The sequence below is a fragment of the Motacilla alba genome, chromosome 8, assembly GCF_015832195.1.
Source record: "Motacilla alba alba isolate MOTALB_02 chromosome 8, Motacilla_alba_V1.0_pri, whole genome shotgun sequence".
NCBI classification, from domain to species: domain Eukaryota; kingdom Metazoa; phylum Chordata; class Aves; order Passeriformes; family Motacillidae; genus Motacilla; species Motacilla alba.
Window position 1 is genome coordinate 587,079 of NC_052023.1, and position 16,926 is coordinate 604,004.

The window sequence follows — 16,926 nt, forward strand, 5'->3', positions numbered from 1 at the left end:
GGATTGTTCAGTAAATTAGCAGTGGGAGCTCGCCCTGCAAGCGTAAGTGTGTGTGCAGTGTCTGAAACAAGGCTTTTGGGGGTGGAAATTGCATTGTTGTTACTGAGATTGATGTGAATCCAAATGCACCATTCCCAGACTCCAGGGATCACCTCATCATAAAATACCCATTAAAGCTAAACACAGAGGCAGTAACAGACTGCACCGAGTTAAAGTTATTGCTCTTTGAGGCAGAGAGGGCCGATTCTGCTAATCACTGACTTCCCAGGAGCTCTGTTCAGTACCTTCCCCCAGGTGCTGGTGCACAGGGTGGGGACAGCTGGAGAAAACTGGGGGGACAAGTTACTAGAAGCATCTCAAAATTGTCCTGGAAACATCACATGGTCGGGTTGGAAGGGATCCTAAAGTTTATGCCACTCCACCTTCCGCTATCCCAGGGTGCTCCAAGGCCTGTGCAGGGATCCAGGGGCTCTTCCAGGGATGGGGTGTCAGGGATGTGTGTGGCTTTGAAGGCTGCTGGGGATTCCCTGTGCAGGGCACAACGGCTTCACCGTGCCAGCTCTGAACCCAGCCCGCTCTCAGGCTGTGTTTTGGGCTAGAGAAATCACAGCTCAGACATTCAACAGCCGCAGGGAGGAAGCCCAAAAGGCACCTAAATGAAATATTAAAGTATTAATTCCCTTTTCCTTCTCAAAGCAAACAAGACTTACATTCAGAATGACAAAGCTCATTATCAGGGCTCCATCAGTTACAGCACGGTGCAGGCATTCTGGGGTGGAAGCAGAGGCAGGGCCCCGGGGCTGGCACTGGGGGAGCTGGGCACGCCTGGCAGCGTCCCTGCAACGAGCAGGGGCTGGCTCTGCCTGGGGAGAGAGGCACAGGGCAGAGGGCGAGGAGCCTGCGGGGTGGCTGCGCACCCCAGAGGGCTGCTGTGCACCCCAGAACACTGTTATACACCCCCAGAACATTATTGTACATACCCAGAGTGCTGCTGTGCACCCCCAGAACACTGTTACACACCCCCAGAACATTATTGTACATACCCAGAGTGCTGCTGTGCACCCCGGAGTGCTGCTGTGCACCCCAGAACGCTGTTATACACCCCCAGAACACTGTTACACACCCCCAGAACACTGTTATAAACCCCCAGAACACTGTTACACACCCCCAGAACACTGTTATAAACCCCCAGAACACTGTTGTGCATCCCCAGAACACTGGTGTACACACCCAGAACAGTTATACACCCCCAGAACACTGTTGTACATACCCAGAGTGCTGCTGTGCACCCCCAGAGTGGTGCTGTGCACCCCAGAGGGCTGCTGTGCACCCCCAGAACACTGTTATACACCCCCAGAACACTGTTATACACCCCCAGAACATTATTGTTCACACCCAGAGTGCTGCTGTGCACCCCGGAGTTCTGCTGTGCACCCCAGAACACTGTTACACACCCCCAGAACACTGTTACACACCCCCAGAACACTGTTATACACCCAGAACACTGTTATACACCCCCAGAACACTCTTATACACCCCCAGAACACTGTTGTGCACCCCCAGAACACTGTTGTGCACCCCCAGAATGCTGCTGTGCACCCCCAGAACACTGTTGTACACACCCAGAACACTGTTACACACCCCCAGAACACTGTTACACACCCCCAGAACACTGTTATACACACCCAGAGTGCTGCTGTGCACTCCAGAGTGCTGTTGTACATCCCCAGAACACTGTTGTGCACCCCCAGAACACTGTTGTGCACCCCCAGAGGGCTGTTGTACACCCCCAGAATGCTGTTGTGCACCCCCAGAACACTGTTGTACACCCCCAGAGTGCTGTTGTACACCCCCAGAGTGGTGCTGTGCACCCCCAGAACACTGTTACACACCCCCAGAACACTGTTACACACCCCCAGAACACTGTTATACACCCCCAGAACACTGTTGTGCACAGCCCAGGATGCTGTTGCAGCCTGGCGGTCGCTGGGTGAGGCCCAGCAATAAGTGGTTATGTAATAAATGCTTATATAATAAATGCTTACACAACAAGTGCTAAACGTGAGCTCCGTGCTGAGCGCGGCCGAGCCGCGCACGGAGCAGCGAGTTCCCCGGGAACACTTTCTGCCCCTCCAGCTGCACACAGCCACCCCGGGGCAGCTCCGACCAGCTCCTGCTCTGGGAATTGTGCACTCATTGATCTGCACCCCTGCCCAGCCCCGTTTGCTCCAGGATCACAGCCCTCGGTGCCAGCCCCGTCCCAGCAGGGCTCCAGGGGAGGGATGTGGGGGCAGAGGAAGGGGAAGGGCCCCAAGCTGGCACCCTGGGCAGCCTGGGGACAGCAGCTCGCAGCAGGCAGGCTCTCTCCCTGGCTTTGAGGCAGATGTCACCTGGGACGGGGCGTGGTGACAGCAAAGATCCCAACGCTCCATCTTTTCTGGGGAGAAAATTACAGCTGAGATGGAGATGGTGGAGCTCAAGCTCTGGGTATGGGCCCAAAGTGTGGAGCTGGCTTGGAGACAGCTGGTGCAGACCGCAGGACCCCAGGCTGGGTTGGGTTGGAGAGGACCTCAAAGGCCACCCAGTGCCACCCCTACCATGGCAGGGACACCTCCCACTGCCCCAGGCTGCTCCAGCCCCAGTGTCCAGCCTGGCCTGGGACATTCCAGGGATCCAGGGGCAGCCCCAGCTGCTCTGGGCACCCTGTGCCAGGGAGCAGTGCAGCAGAGGGGTTTGGGAGTGAAGAACTCTTATGGAATGCTCTGCAGGAGAGGCAGGAAGCAGAGGCTCAGCCGCTGGTGGGTTTAGAGGAGAACATCCATCTGCAAAGGCTGAGGGGACGCGTTTCCACCTGGCACAGAAGTTTTTCTCTTTCTGGACCAAAGATGGATCTTCCAAGAGCAGTGTTTACCCCAAAGCAGGCACGGCAGTCCCAATTTTTCTCTGTTGTCATGCCCATGGGGTGTGGCACGTCCTCTCCCCAGGAGGAGACGTCCCTGTGTGAGCAGCACCTGCCGGGGTCTGGTGGGAGGAGAGGCACTCCCAAACAATGAGCAGTGCTCAGTCCACAACCTGCTCAAGTGCAATTAATGACAGATTTGCCAAGGTTTTCAGACAGAACGGTGGGAGATGGCACTAATTCCCAGGATATATGATTATATCCTTCAATATAGCAGGCAAAAATTGCATTCTTAATCCGAAACTCTGCTCCTTATGGGAAATAGAAGGAATTATGAGTAATAACTGTGGCGAGTTTTTAATAACACGGTTCCCCTTCTCGTCTCCTTGTTTCATCAGACGTGGTTTGCCTATGACAACATCATTAAAGCTGGTTCTCCTGCTTTGTCCTGGTGCTCAGCAATACTCCTGGCATGCCTTTGGGAGCAGGATCCACACACCTGCATTTTTCCTATGAATTTGGGGTGGGAAGCTCAAAGCTGGGTGAGAAGAGTCCCGATTTAGCTTTTTGCTGTGCTTCATTACCTGATCCTGCCTCAGCAGTGCTGCTGGAGCATTTTGTCCCCAATTGCGAGGCTCATTTGCAGCTGTAGAGCCCCGTAAACAAAACCCTGCTCACAATCCCGGCTCCTAATCCTCACCTGCCACCAGCCAGGGCTGTGAAAGCACACAACAAACTCCAGAGGCTGAAAAGACCCTCTTGAAGTGACAAAGACTCTCTTAGAAAGACTTACCAGGACCCCTTTCTGCCCCAGGGAGAGTATTTCAATTCCCAGTTGGCTTTGCCCGGTTTGAGATCCAAGTTGTGCATCCGGGGGTTTCTGTCCCCGCTCCTCCAGGCAGGAAGGGCCGTGGGTGTTTCTTTTCTCTCAGCTGCATGACACGCAGGCAGCACCATTCCCCTCAGCACCCCCAGCCCCGGGGCTCCCCAGAGCGCCAGGAACTGTGCTCAGCACAGGCACTGGCAGCTTGCAAAGAGCTCACCGTGCTCCCAGGGCTGTCTGTAAAACCAGGAAAGAAAAGAGAGCTGTGAAGAAAAAAAAAACAAAAACAAAAACAAAACAATCTTGGTTGTGGTATATGAGTTATAGACATTTTCTTTTTGCTTTCTAGACTGATCAATGGTCAACAAGGAATCACTATTAAAAATTATAGTACAAGATCCCTTCTTACTGTTACCAATGTGACAGAAGAGCACTTTGGCAACTATACTTGTGTCGCTGCCAACAAGCTAGGGACGACCAATGCCAGCCTGCCTCTCAACCGTAAGTAACGGGGACGTGTGGCCAGCGCTCAGGGTTGGTTCCTCCCAGCCCCGTGGGTCCCACAGCCCGAGAGGAGCAGCGTGCTCGTTCCCTCTGCACTCCTGGAAATGCCCTTGCCCTTGTGCTCGTTCCCTCTGCGCTCCTGGAAACGCCTTGTGCTCGTCGGGGCCCGGCGGTTCCGCGCCTGGCGGCGGCTGCTCCGTGCTGGGGAAGGGTTTGGGCTCTGAGTTTGGGTTCTGTGGTGTGTTTGGGGGGGTCAGGGGCTGTGGCTCTGCCAGGAATCCCAGCTAACCCCCCCTGCCGTGGTGGTGCAGAGGCACAATGGGCACAGCCACAGCTTCCCGCTCCCGGCGGCAGCCACAGGTCCCTGTGGGGCCGCTGCCAAGCAAGGGCAGAGATTTCCCAGCACCTTGCCAGGAGCTGGAGAGCTGGGATGTGCCGGAGCTCTGCCCCACCTCGGTCTGGCAGGCGGTGCAGAGCGGTGGAGTCTCCTGGAGGAGACCGTGAGCGGTGTGAGAGGCAGAGAGCTGGGTGCTCAGCGTGGGGCTTGCCCCAAAGGGGCCCCGAGGTGCTCTTGGGGAGGAATTTTGAGCTGTGCCTCGGTGGCATTTCACTGCTGCTGGATGCTCAGCCATCTGCTGGTGGACCCAAAGGTGCTCGTGGTGGAGCTCTGGTGCTGCTCTCTTGTGATGGTGATAAAAGAGAGACAAAACTCCGGGTGTATCCTACGTGTACAGATATTCCTCACTGCGTGGAACTGCAGAGCTTCGGTTGCTTAAATCCCACAGTTATTGCCTTCCTTCCGTGAAATTTCCTCCTGAACCTACTCCCCATATGATGAGTGTGGTCAGGAGGTTCTGAATTCCTGCAGGAGACATGTAACAGGCACAGAATAACAGGGAGCCTTTGCTGCCATTTATTTAATATTTGAGGGATCATTTCCAAAGTGGGAACGACGTTACACTTATTTTAAACAGGAAATTCAAGGGAAAACAAAGGAATATTAAGCCAGAAGGAGCTGGAATTTGGTGCATTTGCAATTCAGAGCAGGTAGAAGGAAGGTCTGGCTCCATTTGAACAGAGCAGAGCTGAATCTGTCTCTGAGCTGCTGCCAGGATTTTTTTTCCATCTGAAATTGTGAGGTGCCTTGTAGCCAGCCTTACAAAGCACCTTGAGAGGCAGAGGTTGAAATGTCGTAGAAGTACCAAGTGCACTGGTACAAATCATAAAAATAGATGTTCTCCATCATGAAAGAAAGGGGAGGTGGGAAGCAGAATGGTCTGAGAGAAAATTCTGGAAATCTGGGGCTGCTCCTGACCTCAGGGGGGAAATGGGGGGTTGTTGAGTCAGAGGTTTGACTCAAAGAGCAAGCTGAAATGTCTTATTTTATACTCTGATTGCTTTAATCCAGCTCTCCAAACAAGGAGAGCTGTCCTAAAGGAGGTGATCTGGATTTTGGTTGGCAATGAGGATCATTTGGTGAACTTTTTCCTTTGCTGATAATTTACATTAATATTATCTAGAAGCGTTATCCCTTTGTAAAAGCGACAAAAAAAAAAAAAAAAAAAGAAGTAGCAGTAATTCTCAGGGCAGCAACTCGTTAAGCACAGCCTCCTTAATCCTTGAGCGAGAATCCTCTCCTGTGAAACTCCTGCATCTCCTTTCGCTGGCAGCGGGAGCGGGCCATATGTGCTGGTTCAGGTGTGTGCGAGGGAGCTGCGAGCTCCGCCTGCCTGCAGCGCTCGGGAGCCCGGTGCAGGGCTCAGAGGAGCTCCGTGTGCCTCTGAGGCGAGCTGAGGGAGCCCTGCTGCCTTGTTTCAGGGAGTGTGGCAGCCCGGGGCTGCGCTGGTGTCACAGTCTGAGGGTGCGGTGGCCTGGGGCTGCAGCAACTCGGGAGCCCCATCCCATGGGCTGTGCAGAGATGTGACAGGGGGTCCCAAATCCCCAGTGTGACCTGGGGGCTGTGAGATCTCCCCCATCCCATGGGAAACCTCTGGGCTGTGCAGAGACACGGGACCAGGATCCCAAATCCCCAGTGTGACCCTGTGCTGTGATCTGGGGGGCTGTGAGATCTCCCCCATCCCATGGGAAACCTCTGGGCTGTGCAGAGACACGGGAGGGGGATCCCAAATCCCCAGTGGGAGCAGCTCAGACCCCAGTGTGACACTGTGCTGTGACCTGGGGGGTGTGAGATCTCTCCCATCCCATGGGAAACCCCTGGGCTGTGCAGAGATGTGACAGGGGGATCCCAAATCCCCAGTGTGACCCCGTGCTGTGACCTGGGGGGTGTGAGATCTCCCCCATCCCATGGGAAACCTCTGGTGCCTTTCCTTTGTGTTTTCCCCAGGCTGGAGCCTGTTCCAGCTGCAGCAGCCCTGGGGGAAGAGGGGACAGGAGCAGGGCTTGCCAGGAAGGAGGAGAGCTGGGCTGGGGCACAGGGCAGGGCAGTGCCCCGGGGCGGCTCTCCTGGAGTGTCCCTGCTGCAGCAGAGCTGGGCTCCCTGCCCGCCCTGACCCCACATCTCCCCCGGGATCTGCCCCCCGGATCCCGGGCTGGTTGTGGGCAGGCTCACCGGGAATTCACCCATTAATTAATCCTTCATTCATCAACATTCTGGCACTGCCCTCTTCACAAAGTTCATCCTTGAACCCAGCAGTTCCATTTTATTGGCTGGGAAATCACATCTCAGTGCCTCTGGGTCTGTGGCAGGTTCTGCTCAGTTTCAGCTCCACAGCTCTGCCTGGCCCACCCAATCTGACATTTCTGGAGAGAAATACACTCTCCAGGGAAATTCCCTTTGTGTCCACAGTTTCTGCTGTTGTCCAATTACCTAAGAAAGATTTTGCTATTTTATCTCTCAAATACCGGCCTGGAAAGCAAATCAAATTTCAATTTGCATAGTTCTGTCTCAGCCAGGAGGGCTGGTCTGCATCAGAAAATATAATAGAAAAAGTGTCTGTAGGTATATATACATTTATAAGCTTAAATGAAAATTCCTGTTCTCATTAGGAGCCTGCTGAAAGCCTGCTGCAGTCATTCCAGAGGACAGTTATTGATTCAGTAAGGTTTGGATCCAGCCCAAGGTCTCCAGGAGCCATCACTGTGCAGAGAACTGGTGCCCTGCTGCTCATTCTCCCTTCAGCCCTCCCTGGGTGCAGCCCCTGTCCTGAGCTCCCCCAGCCCCTCCCTCCATCCTCCAAGGGGTGATGGACAGGGAACAGATCTGAAATCCACTCTGGGAAATTGCAAACGCTTTGTAAAGGGGCTGGTCACGCCCCGAGCCCTTGAGCTGCCCCTGGCTCCTCCTCGGGGTGTGGCACAGAGGGCTCCAGGTGCGCCCTCCAGGGCTCCAGCATGTCCCACCTGGAGCTCAGGAGCTCCAGGCTCTGCCTCTCCCTTCAATCTGAGAGGGTTTTGCTTCCCCCCCTGCTCTGTCCTCACGGGGCCCTTCTGCCCCAAGCCTGGGCTGCTCCCCAGTCCTGCTGGGCACACAGCCCCGGTGCCCAGGAGAGAGGCTCGGGGCCAGCCTGGGAAGGGCCAGCCTGGGCACAGAGCAGCTCCTGCAGGTCAGGGCAGGGCTGAGCACAGATCCACACTTTGGCTTTCTTCTTTCTGCTCCCAGATCTTTCGGGAGCATCTTGGTGACCGTGGCACATCACTTGGTCTCTCTGGCTCACTTCCAGACGGGAGTGGAGCTGCAGAAATCCCGAGTGTCCCCAGGAGTGCTCTGAGTGCAGCTGCACCTGCTGCAATGAGCTGGACCTGCCCTGAGCGCCCTTCAGAGGGATGTTTGTGGAGACTGCTGTTCTGTGCCCTGCTGGTCTGAGGGCATCCATTCCCCAGTGAAATGCTCTTCTTGGACAGTCCAGCGAGTGCCAGTTCCTCAGAACGGAGAGCAGCAGGGCTGTAAATGCACAGAAAGCCTCCTCAGAGAGCCAGGGCATTGATGGAGTGCTCCTGTTCCCAAGGGAAAGCAGCTCTGGGAGCTCCCAGCCAGCCCCAGGGGATTTAAGGAGGAAGTTTTTCACAGAAAGAGTGGTCAAACACTGGAATCATCTGCCCAGGGAGGTGGTGGAGTCACCGTCCCTGGATGTGTTTAATAAAAGACTGGGTGTGGCACTGGGTGCCATGATCTGGTTGAGGTGTTGGAACATGGGTTGGACTCAATGATCTTAAAGGTCTCTTCCAACCTGGAAATTCTGTGATTCTGTGATTCCCAGCCAGGGAAAACCTTCCTGCCCTCCTCTCTCCCCTGGGACAGCTGAGCCAGAGCCCCCCTCCCCTGTCAGGGCTGGGGGAGCTGTTCCGGAGCACACTGCTGGGAACTCTGCACTTGGATTCATACATCCCAGAGAACGAGATGAATGGCCAAATCCCCCATTTGTGTAAGTCATAATAATTCTGTTAAATGTTGGGTTTGAGCTCCTTCCATATGGATGCCAGCTGCTGCTCCAGGTAACAATTACCGAGAGTTATGAAGGAATTTTCTCTGAATCCATTTTCCAGCTTGAGCTTTATTATGAATTATGTGACAATAAGTGACTGAGATGGGATGAGGCAGAAATAACCCGTTTGAGCAAGGCCAGGAACACAAGTTTCTCCTTGACATGTAGCGGAAATTTAAAGGCCTGAGAGTGGATCAGGGGAAAACCAAAGAGAAATCAAACAGAAGCCCCGGGGTCTTTGCTGGGCTCTTGCTGAAGTTGCCCCGATGCTCTGGTTTGCTCTGTTTGTGTTTATATGCACAAATTTTGCTGTTACCCACAGATCGTGGGGTTCAGACTCCTCTTCTTGCCCACCTGGTTAAATCAGAGGGGTTGAGGTGTGGCCAAATCTTCATCTCATTCAGTTAATTATCATCAAATCCTGGAAAATCCTGGAGAGGGAGGGACCCTCAGCGATCACTGACCCAGCTCCTGGCCCTGCAGACACCCCACAGTCCCCCCATCCCTGAGAGTGTGCTCCAAACAATGATTAAAACATTCCACGGAATTTAATTCCCCGCCTGTGCCCCCTCAGGGTGAGAAGCACCCCTGGGCAGAGCTCGCTGCACCTCGAGTTTCTTCTCAGAGTACAAAACCTCAAAGTAAATTAAAGGGAAATTGAAAATCCAAAGAATGCCTCGTGTAACAAATGGGATGAGGAGAAGAAGTGCAGTAAAATAGCACTTTAAATAATTATATAGGTTCATTTTACAGCTCAGTCTGGAGCACAAACTTCAGCCTGGCCTCAAAACTTGTGGAGGAGGGAGGGAGGAGGCTCAGAAAGGGGAGACAGAAACGGAGGAGGGAACAATCCCTGGGTGAAGGGACTGAAGACAATTACTGTCTCTCCCGGCAGGAAAAGTGGGTTATTGGAATATTGGGGAAGATGGATTAGGAAGTTTTCTCATAACACAGGCCCAGGAGAGAGTCACTTACCCTGATCAGAGACCAGTTCTGAACCCAGAGCAGAGCTCTCCTTCATTAGAAGGTTATTAAGTGCAGAACTTATTTTCATATCGAGTTGTTGAGCAAAGCTCAGGGGGCTTTACAAAGGAATTAGCTATTGATCAAGGATATCCTGAGTTTTCAGAGAGATCAGAAAATAGATTTTAAACCCAAGACTTTGGTATTTAAGCAAATAATCTAACAGGTTGGAAAATGCCAAAACTGAAATAATTTCCCAGGCAAATTCTGGGTTAATTGACAAAAGCATTTCCTTAAACCCAAACATTTACCTGTAAAGTTTGTGTGCTTCTACCGAGTCAAGCGTTTGCAATTTAGGGATTACCAGAAAATGCAGAGAGATGGTGATTGCAGAGCTTCACTGCACCTTCCTGGGAGCTGCTGTGAGCTCCTGGGTGTCTGGGCACTCAGGGAGCTGAAGGAAAAAAGGAAGGGGAAAAAAAAATCCTTTTTTTTTTTTTTTTTTTTTTTTTCTGCAGAAAGCTAAAAATAACTTCAGAGGTTTAAAAACAAGAGGTTTTCAGTGAGCCCACACTAGAAGCACTAATTAACCTCTGTGCTGAACCACAGAGGCAACAAAATGCTGAGGTGCCTCAACGAGCCTTGGAAATCAAGAGCTCAATTACAGCTACTCTTAATTCCTCCTCCAGGTTTATGTGTGGAGATTTGGGCTGGTTTACAATAATAAATTGAGCATAAAAGCTTTCTCTTCTCAGGGCTCTTCCAAGCCTCTGGCATCAGAGGCTTTGATTTGTGATATCAGAACTATTCACAGAAAAGTGCCTGTAATGAATTTTTCAGAAACTTCCTTTTTTCCCCCCACATATCTAAAGTAACAAAGCTGATTTCCTGACTTTTAAATGTCCTGCCATGAAGCACCTAGAGAAATAACCTGAATTTTCCTGTCGGGGAAGGCACTGTTCCTGCAGAGACCATTTCTTATAAATTGCCCTGATATTCAGATTTTTAGGCTTGGCAATATTTAGATTTACTTACTTTATTCAAAAATAAAACACAAGCATGAGAACTGGATCGTTTAAATTCTGTTAATTTATTCAGTTAAAATTATATTCCAAGGGGAAGAAGAGAAGTTTTAAATTGCTGGGGGTGTGAGGAAGAAAGGAGCAAATCTCATGGAGTGGCTGCACGCTGTGACGACGTAGCAGCTTTAATTTAGGCAATAAATCATCCATCTTTTGCCAGCCCTTTTTCTGAGGCTGGTGCTGAGCTGTCCAGGGTGCTGCAAGTACGTGAGGAAATGCCTGCAGGAATGGGAAATCAGAGTCAGGATCAAACTGTGGCTCAAGGGGGAAATAAATGTGGTTGTTTGGTAATTTTTTTTTGGTAGGGGTTTCTTTGTGTTTTTTTTTTTTTTTTTTTTTTTTGGTTGGTTGGTTCGTTGGTTGGTTTGGTTTTTGGTGTTTTTTCTTTTTTGTTGTTGTGGTTTTTTGCTGTTTGTTGGTTTTGTTGTTGCTGTTGTTGTAATTTTACAGCCAGAGGTAATTCTGTGCATTTCTTCATCTTCTTCATCAAGGTAATTCAATTTATTCATCGCAATCAAGCGCTGAGTTTAAAAAATTAGCTCCTGCTAGTATCAGAGCAGAATGTTGTACGAAGGGTGCCTGGTTCCAAACTGTGCTCTTGGCAGTGCTTTTGCAGAGCCCTGCCCTGCTCTGAGGGTTTCACCACGCCTGGCTCTGAGGCAGACTCTGCTCATCCTTGTTTTCCAGGACTCAGCATGCCAAAGGAGGCAGCTGTGCTCCCCTGGGCTCACCTGGCCCTGCAATAATCCACACCTGCAATAATCCACACCAGGGTTCATTGCTGGGCTCCCCTGGGCTCACCTGGCCCTGCAATAATCCACACCTGCAATAATCCACACCTGCAATAATCCACACCAGGGTTCATCGCTGGGCTCCCCTGAGCTCACCTGGCCCTGCAATAATCCACACCTGCAATAATCCATGCCAGGGTTCATTGCTGGGCTCCCCTGGGCTCACCTGGCCCTGCAATAATCCACACCTGCAATAATCCACACCAGGGTTCATCGCTGGGCTCCCCTGAGCTCACCTGGCCCTGCAGTAATCCACACCTGCAATAATCCACACCAGGGTTCATCGCTGGGCTCCCCTGGGCTCACCTGGCCCTGCAATAATCCACACCTGCAATAATCCACACCAGGGCTCATCGCTGGGCTCCCCTGGGCTCACCTGGCCCTGCAATAATCCACACCTGCAATAATCCACACCTGCAATAATCCACACCTGCAATAATCCACACCAGGGTTCATCGCTGTGCTCCCCTGGGCTCCCTGCCCTCCTGGGCCTGGAGCAGAGCCTGGGCCTGCTCTGACCTCCTGCACCCAGGGACACACAGGGACAGACTGGGACATACAGGGACACACAGGGACAGACTGGGACAGACTGGGACACACAGGGACAGACTGGGACACACGGGGACACCCAGGAACAGACTGGGACACACAGGGACAGACTGGGACACACAGGGACACCCAGGGACATCCAGGACTGAGGACCCTTGTCTGCCGGGGCTCCTCTCCAGGCTGAGCAGCCCCAGCTCCCTCAGCCTTTCCTGGGCACCGAGATGCTCCAGGCCCTTGCTCAGCTCCAGGAGCTCCTGTGCCTGCTGTGCTGAGGATCCAGAGCTGGACACGGCAGCCAGAGGTGCCTCCAGGGCTGGGCACAGGGGCAGGATAATCTGCTCCTTCTTAAACTCTAACTCCATCTTAATTAATCTCCTTTCACAGAAATGGTAGTCATTTCATGAATCTCATCATGACATGGGCACATCTCCTGTGTAATTTATAGAGATTGTAATGATTCATTTGATAGGCATTGTCTGTGGATTTCGGCTCGTCGGGGATGAGCAGAGCTATAATTACACAGTAATTACTAAATAAGTTATTCACAAATTGCTGTGCCAGTGAAAGCAAATAGCAGAGCACTTGAAGAGTTTCCAGCTCTGGGCACGTGTTCGGCCCGTGCAGGGACTAGTGGGGCTGGGGGCTTGCTCTGAGGTACCAGGAATCCATGGAGCAGGAGGAGAGCTGCTGGGAATCCATGGAGCATGAGGGACAGGGGCTGGGAATCCATGGAGCATGAGGGACAGGGGCTGGGAATCCATGGAGCATGAGGGAGAGCTGCTGGGAATCCATGGAGCATGAGGGAGATCTGCTGGGAATCCATGGAGCAGGAGGAGAGCTGCTGGGAATCCATGGAGCAGGAGGGACAGGGGCTGGGAATCCATAGAGCATGAGGGAGAGCTGCTGGGAATCCATGGATCACGAGGGAGAGCTGCTGGGAATCCATGGATCACGAGGGAGAGCTGCTGGGAATCCATGGATCACGAGGGAGAGCTGCTGGGAATCCATGGAGCATGAGGGAGATCTGCTGGGAATCCATGGAGCAGGAGGAGAGCTGCTGGGAATCCATGGAGCAGGAGGGAGAGCTGCTGGGAATCCATGGAGCAGGAGGGAGAGCTGCTGGGAATCCATGGATCATGGGGAAGAGGATGATGAGAATCCATGGATCATGAGGGAGAGCTGCTGGGAATCCATGGAGCAGGAGGGAGAGCTGCTGGGGAGATGGAAGCAAAAGCAGGCTTGGTCACGAAATCTCACATTTTTATGAGTTTTAATCCATTTGCATGCAGGAGCCAACTGTCCAATTAATAGCTCCAAATGATGAAGTTCCACCCTCCTTGCTTGCTTGCCTGCTGTTGTTTGTGCTTTGGGCCTGAAGTTTGAAGAGACTGCCCTTGAGTCTCCAGCTGGGACAGGATTGTTCTGTGGGAAGATCCCAGTAACATTAAAGTAAAGCCAAAAGCTGCACACCAAAACTGAACAGAAAAACTTAAACCCCAAGGAATCAGTTTCCCCTTTTTGGCAGAATTGTTCCCTGGGAAGGTGGGCAGGCCCTGGGATAGAATCCCCAGCCCCTGGATTCCTGGCAGTGCCCCAGGCCAGGCTGGACACTGGGGCTGGAGCAGCCTGGGACAGTGGCAGCATCCCTGCCAGGGCAGGGGTGGGAATGGATGGAATTTGAGCTCCCTCCCAGCCCAGTGTGGGGCTGTGGGAGCTGCTGGGTCACCTCTGCAGCTGGGCTTGGCACCGAGGGCTGCCAGCCCTGCCCTGGGGCAGTGCCAGACGAGTCCCTCTGCCCCAGCCTTGCCCCCTCACAGGTGTCCCCTGCTGCAGCATCTCCAGCGGGCGTTTTGCCGTGTTTATCTGCAGAAATACACTGACAGTTGTGCAGATTTAAAGAGTGACCTCTGAGAACAGGAATATCATTACTGGGAGTCAGAGCAGTGCTAATCATATGTTTCTGAGCAGGAAAATGCTAACAGATTTCCAGGTCTGCATTATTCATGAGCTTCCATTTATCCATATGAATGAAAGACCGAGCTCAAAGGACGCAGCCAACTTTGTCACTTTCTCTTCATTTTGTTATGGTCTCAACAGCTGTAGAAATCATTAAAGCAGCAGTTTTCCCTGGAAAAATCTGAAATTGGGAATGAGGACCAGTGAGCAAATATTGTTTATCCTTTAGAAGAGTGTACCTTGAATAACAAAATCACAGCTTTGCCTTTCTTGTCCCTTTGGTGAGGCAGTCTCATCCCAACGTGTGAAATTCAGTGGCCTGCTCTGGTTTAGGTTTGCTCTGAGTTTGGGGTTATTTAGCCTGGAGAAAAGGAGACTCACAGGTGACCTTGTCACTCTCTGCAGCTCCTGAAGGGTGGCTGTGCTGAGCTGGGGTCGGTCTCTTTCTCTGGGCAATAACAGAACAAGAGGACACAGTCTCAAGCTGTGCCAAGGGAGATCCAGGCTGGAATTGAGGAGGAAGTTTTTCACAAAGAGAGTGGTCAAATACTGGAATCATCTGCCCAGGGAGGTGGTGGAGTCACCATCCCTGGATGTGTTTAAAAAAAGACTGGATGTGGCACTGGGTGCCATGATCTGGTTGAGGTCTTGGAACATGGCTTGGACTCGATGATCTTAAAGATCTCTTCCAACCTGGAAATTCCGTGATTCTGTGATTCTGTGAGTCGTGTTTGGCAGGAGCCTCTCCAGGCGCACCTCAGTGGGGTGCAGGTGCTGGGGGAGCCTTCTGAAACCTGTAAAGATCTCACTGCTCACGTTTATTTCTCAAATCTGACAAAAGCCATGATTAATTTAGTAGATTTTTTTTTTCTTTCTGCGTTGCACGTTTTCCTGTGTAATGGTTTGGTGCTGTAAACACCGATGCAAAGGCGTGCCCTCACATTAGTGGGTATATCTTCATAATGCACAAAAAGTGGCCTGCAAGTGAATGGCTGCTTTTGCCAGCATCCATTTGCTGAGGACAAAGTTCCCTGATTTATTCATTTATTCAAAATACAGGCAGTCCTGTGAAAGGTAAAGCCTTGAGCATATACCAGTGTCTTATAGATGTGAAATTGTTGTGAGAGTGAGGGCGGAAACTGCATATTTTTACTGCCAAGAGAATCAAATGTGTGACCTTTAATTAAAATATTATTTTGAATGTTTTAATTAAAATATAAATTTGTCTGCTGCTAGCTCACACACACACACAACACCGCCCCTCACATTTAAATTAAATTAAATTGAATTTAACTAAATTAAATTTAATTTAATTAATTTATTTCACACTATAAAATCGTTCATCCTACATAAAACAGGATGTTCCAGTTCACTCTGGAACTTATTTAAAAATAAATAAATAAATAAAAAAGCTTTTAGTAGACTGGGGCATTAAAACAATGTGTTTAGTATCTTTCTCTGCCTTTCCATAAGGAAATCCAATTCCATCTGAATTTAAGTCAAATTTGAAATTAATCCCATTGTGCTGCTAGGTGAGAACAAGTCTGGGACTCAGGGCTGGAACCCACAAACCTGGAGGCTCTTAAAAATTGCCTTCCATTGGACTTCTTTCACAACAGGGCACAAAAAGCTGTCAATAACGTGGTTTTCTACAGCCTTAAAAATATTTGAATATTTATTGAGAAGCCCCTGCTATCAAGCAAAACAATCAGCTGGAGGTGTAGAGGATGGAGTGAGAAAACTCCCTGGCAATTTCAGGCCTCAAACTTCAAGTTCACAATTATTATTTTTTTAGCGTCTCACCGGCGTAGAGCTATTAAATATTTATCATCCTGTAATAAAAGAATAAACCATTTAAATAAAATAAACCATTACGAGGCAATTAAGGTGTAATAACTCAAACCTGCAGAAAAGCTCTAATTGTAATTGCAAAATATTAAGGGTGAGAGAAAGACACAGAATAAATTAAGGTCGTGTCTCTGCCCCATCCACTCACAGTTTCCATCCAAAAGATTTATTATGAAGTGTTTTTCCATTTTTCCTGGTACTCAAACAGGCTCTGGCTTCCCTAGGCTTAAAGACCTCGATTTCACAATAAATCATTAATCTTTAACAAAGCTGATGAAGCCTGGGGGAGATTAGCTTAAATAAACCCAGTTAATTATCAAAGGTCATAAATGGAAGCAGTTATGAGCATTTTTTTAATTAACTAATGAGTTGGTATTTAACTGCCAGTTGTGTTTTGGTCCACTTACTGATTCCTCCAAGTCAAAACATCAAAGCCAAACAATGGTACCCGTGCAGGTGGGAATGAAAGAAGCTTTTTGTATCCTCCAGCTGGGAAATGTTCTCCTTGGGAGCATCCCAGCAATCCCACCCTGGGTACCCTGAGAGCTCCCGGGGCTCTGGCAGGCTGGGGAATGTGCCCAGCACCCTCTGGGGGCAGGACCTCACCTGATACCCGCCCTAAACCTGCCCTGACAAATCCCTGAGGGGTGGCAGAGACCAAACTCACGAGTGAGGGGCTGCAGAAAGCCCCGGAACATTCCAGAGTCTCTGTTCCTTGGAAAACAGGCTGGATTTCTGCCACTGAAATGGTGGAGAATTGATTGCACTGAGAATTCATCATAGCACTGCTTTTTTATTCCCCAAACCAGAAATTAGGCGTGGCTTTGCCCTCGGTAAAGCACATTCTTCACTTTTAAAGCCTGGTATCCCCGTAGCAGTTTAATTGCTCCAAACACAACAGTCTTCTGGGCCAGCTGCAGAGTCAGGAAATAAGGTGCTGCTGTGGCAGAAAGTTTGGGAGCTTTAACTGGAGACCAGGGATGGGCTGGCGCTGAGCTCGTGCTGGCAGCGGGCTGCAGGGACCTGGAAAAGGGCACAGGCCTTTGGGATGGGATGGGAATGGGAATGG

General features: G+C 50.9%; 1 protein-coding gene across 1 annotated transcript in view; it reads left to right on the top strand.

Annotated features, from left to right (window-relative positions):
* NEGR1 (neuronal growth regulator 1) overlaps positions 1–16,926 on the top strand; it is a 100,546-nt gene that overhangs the window by 56,284 nt on the left and 27,336 nt on the right. The window contains exon 5 of the mRNA XM_038144506.1: positions 4,072–4,223. Coding sequence (XP_038000434.1) covers positions 4,072–4,223 — 152 coding nt within the window. The remainder of the gene's footprint in view (positions 1–4,071; positions 4,224–16,926) is intronic.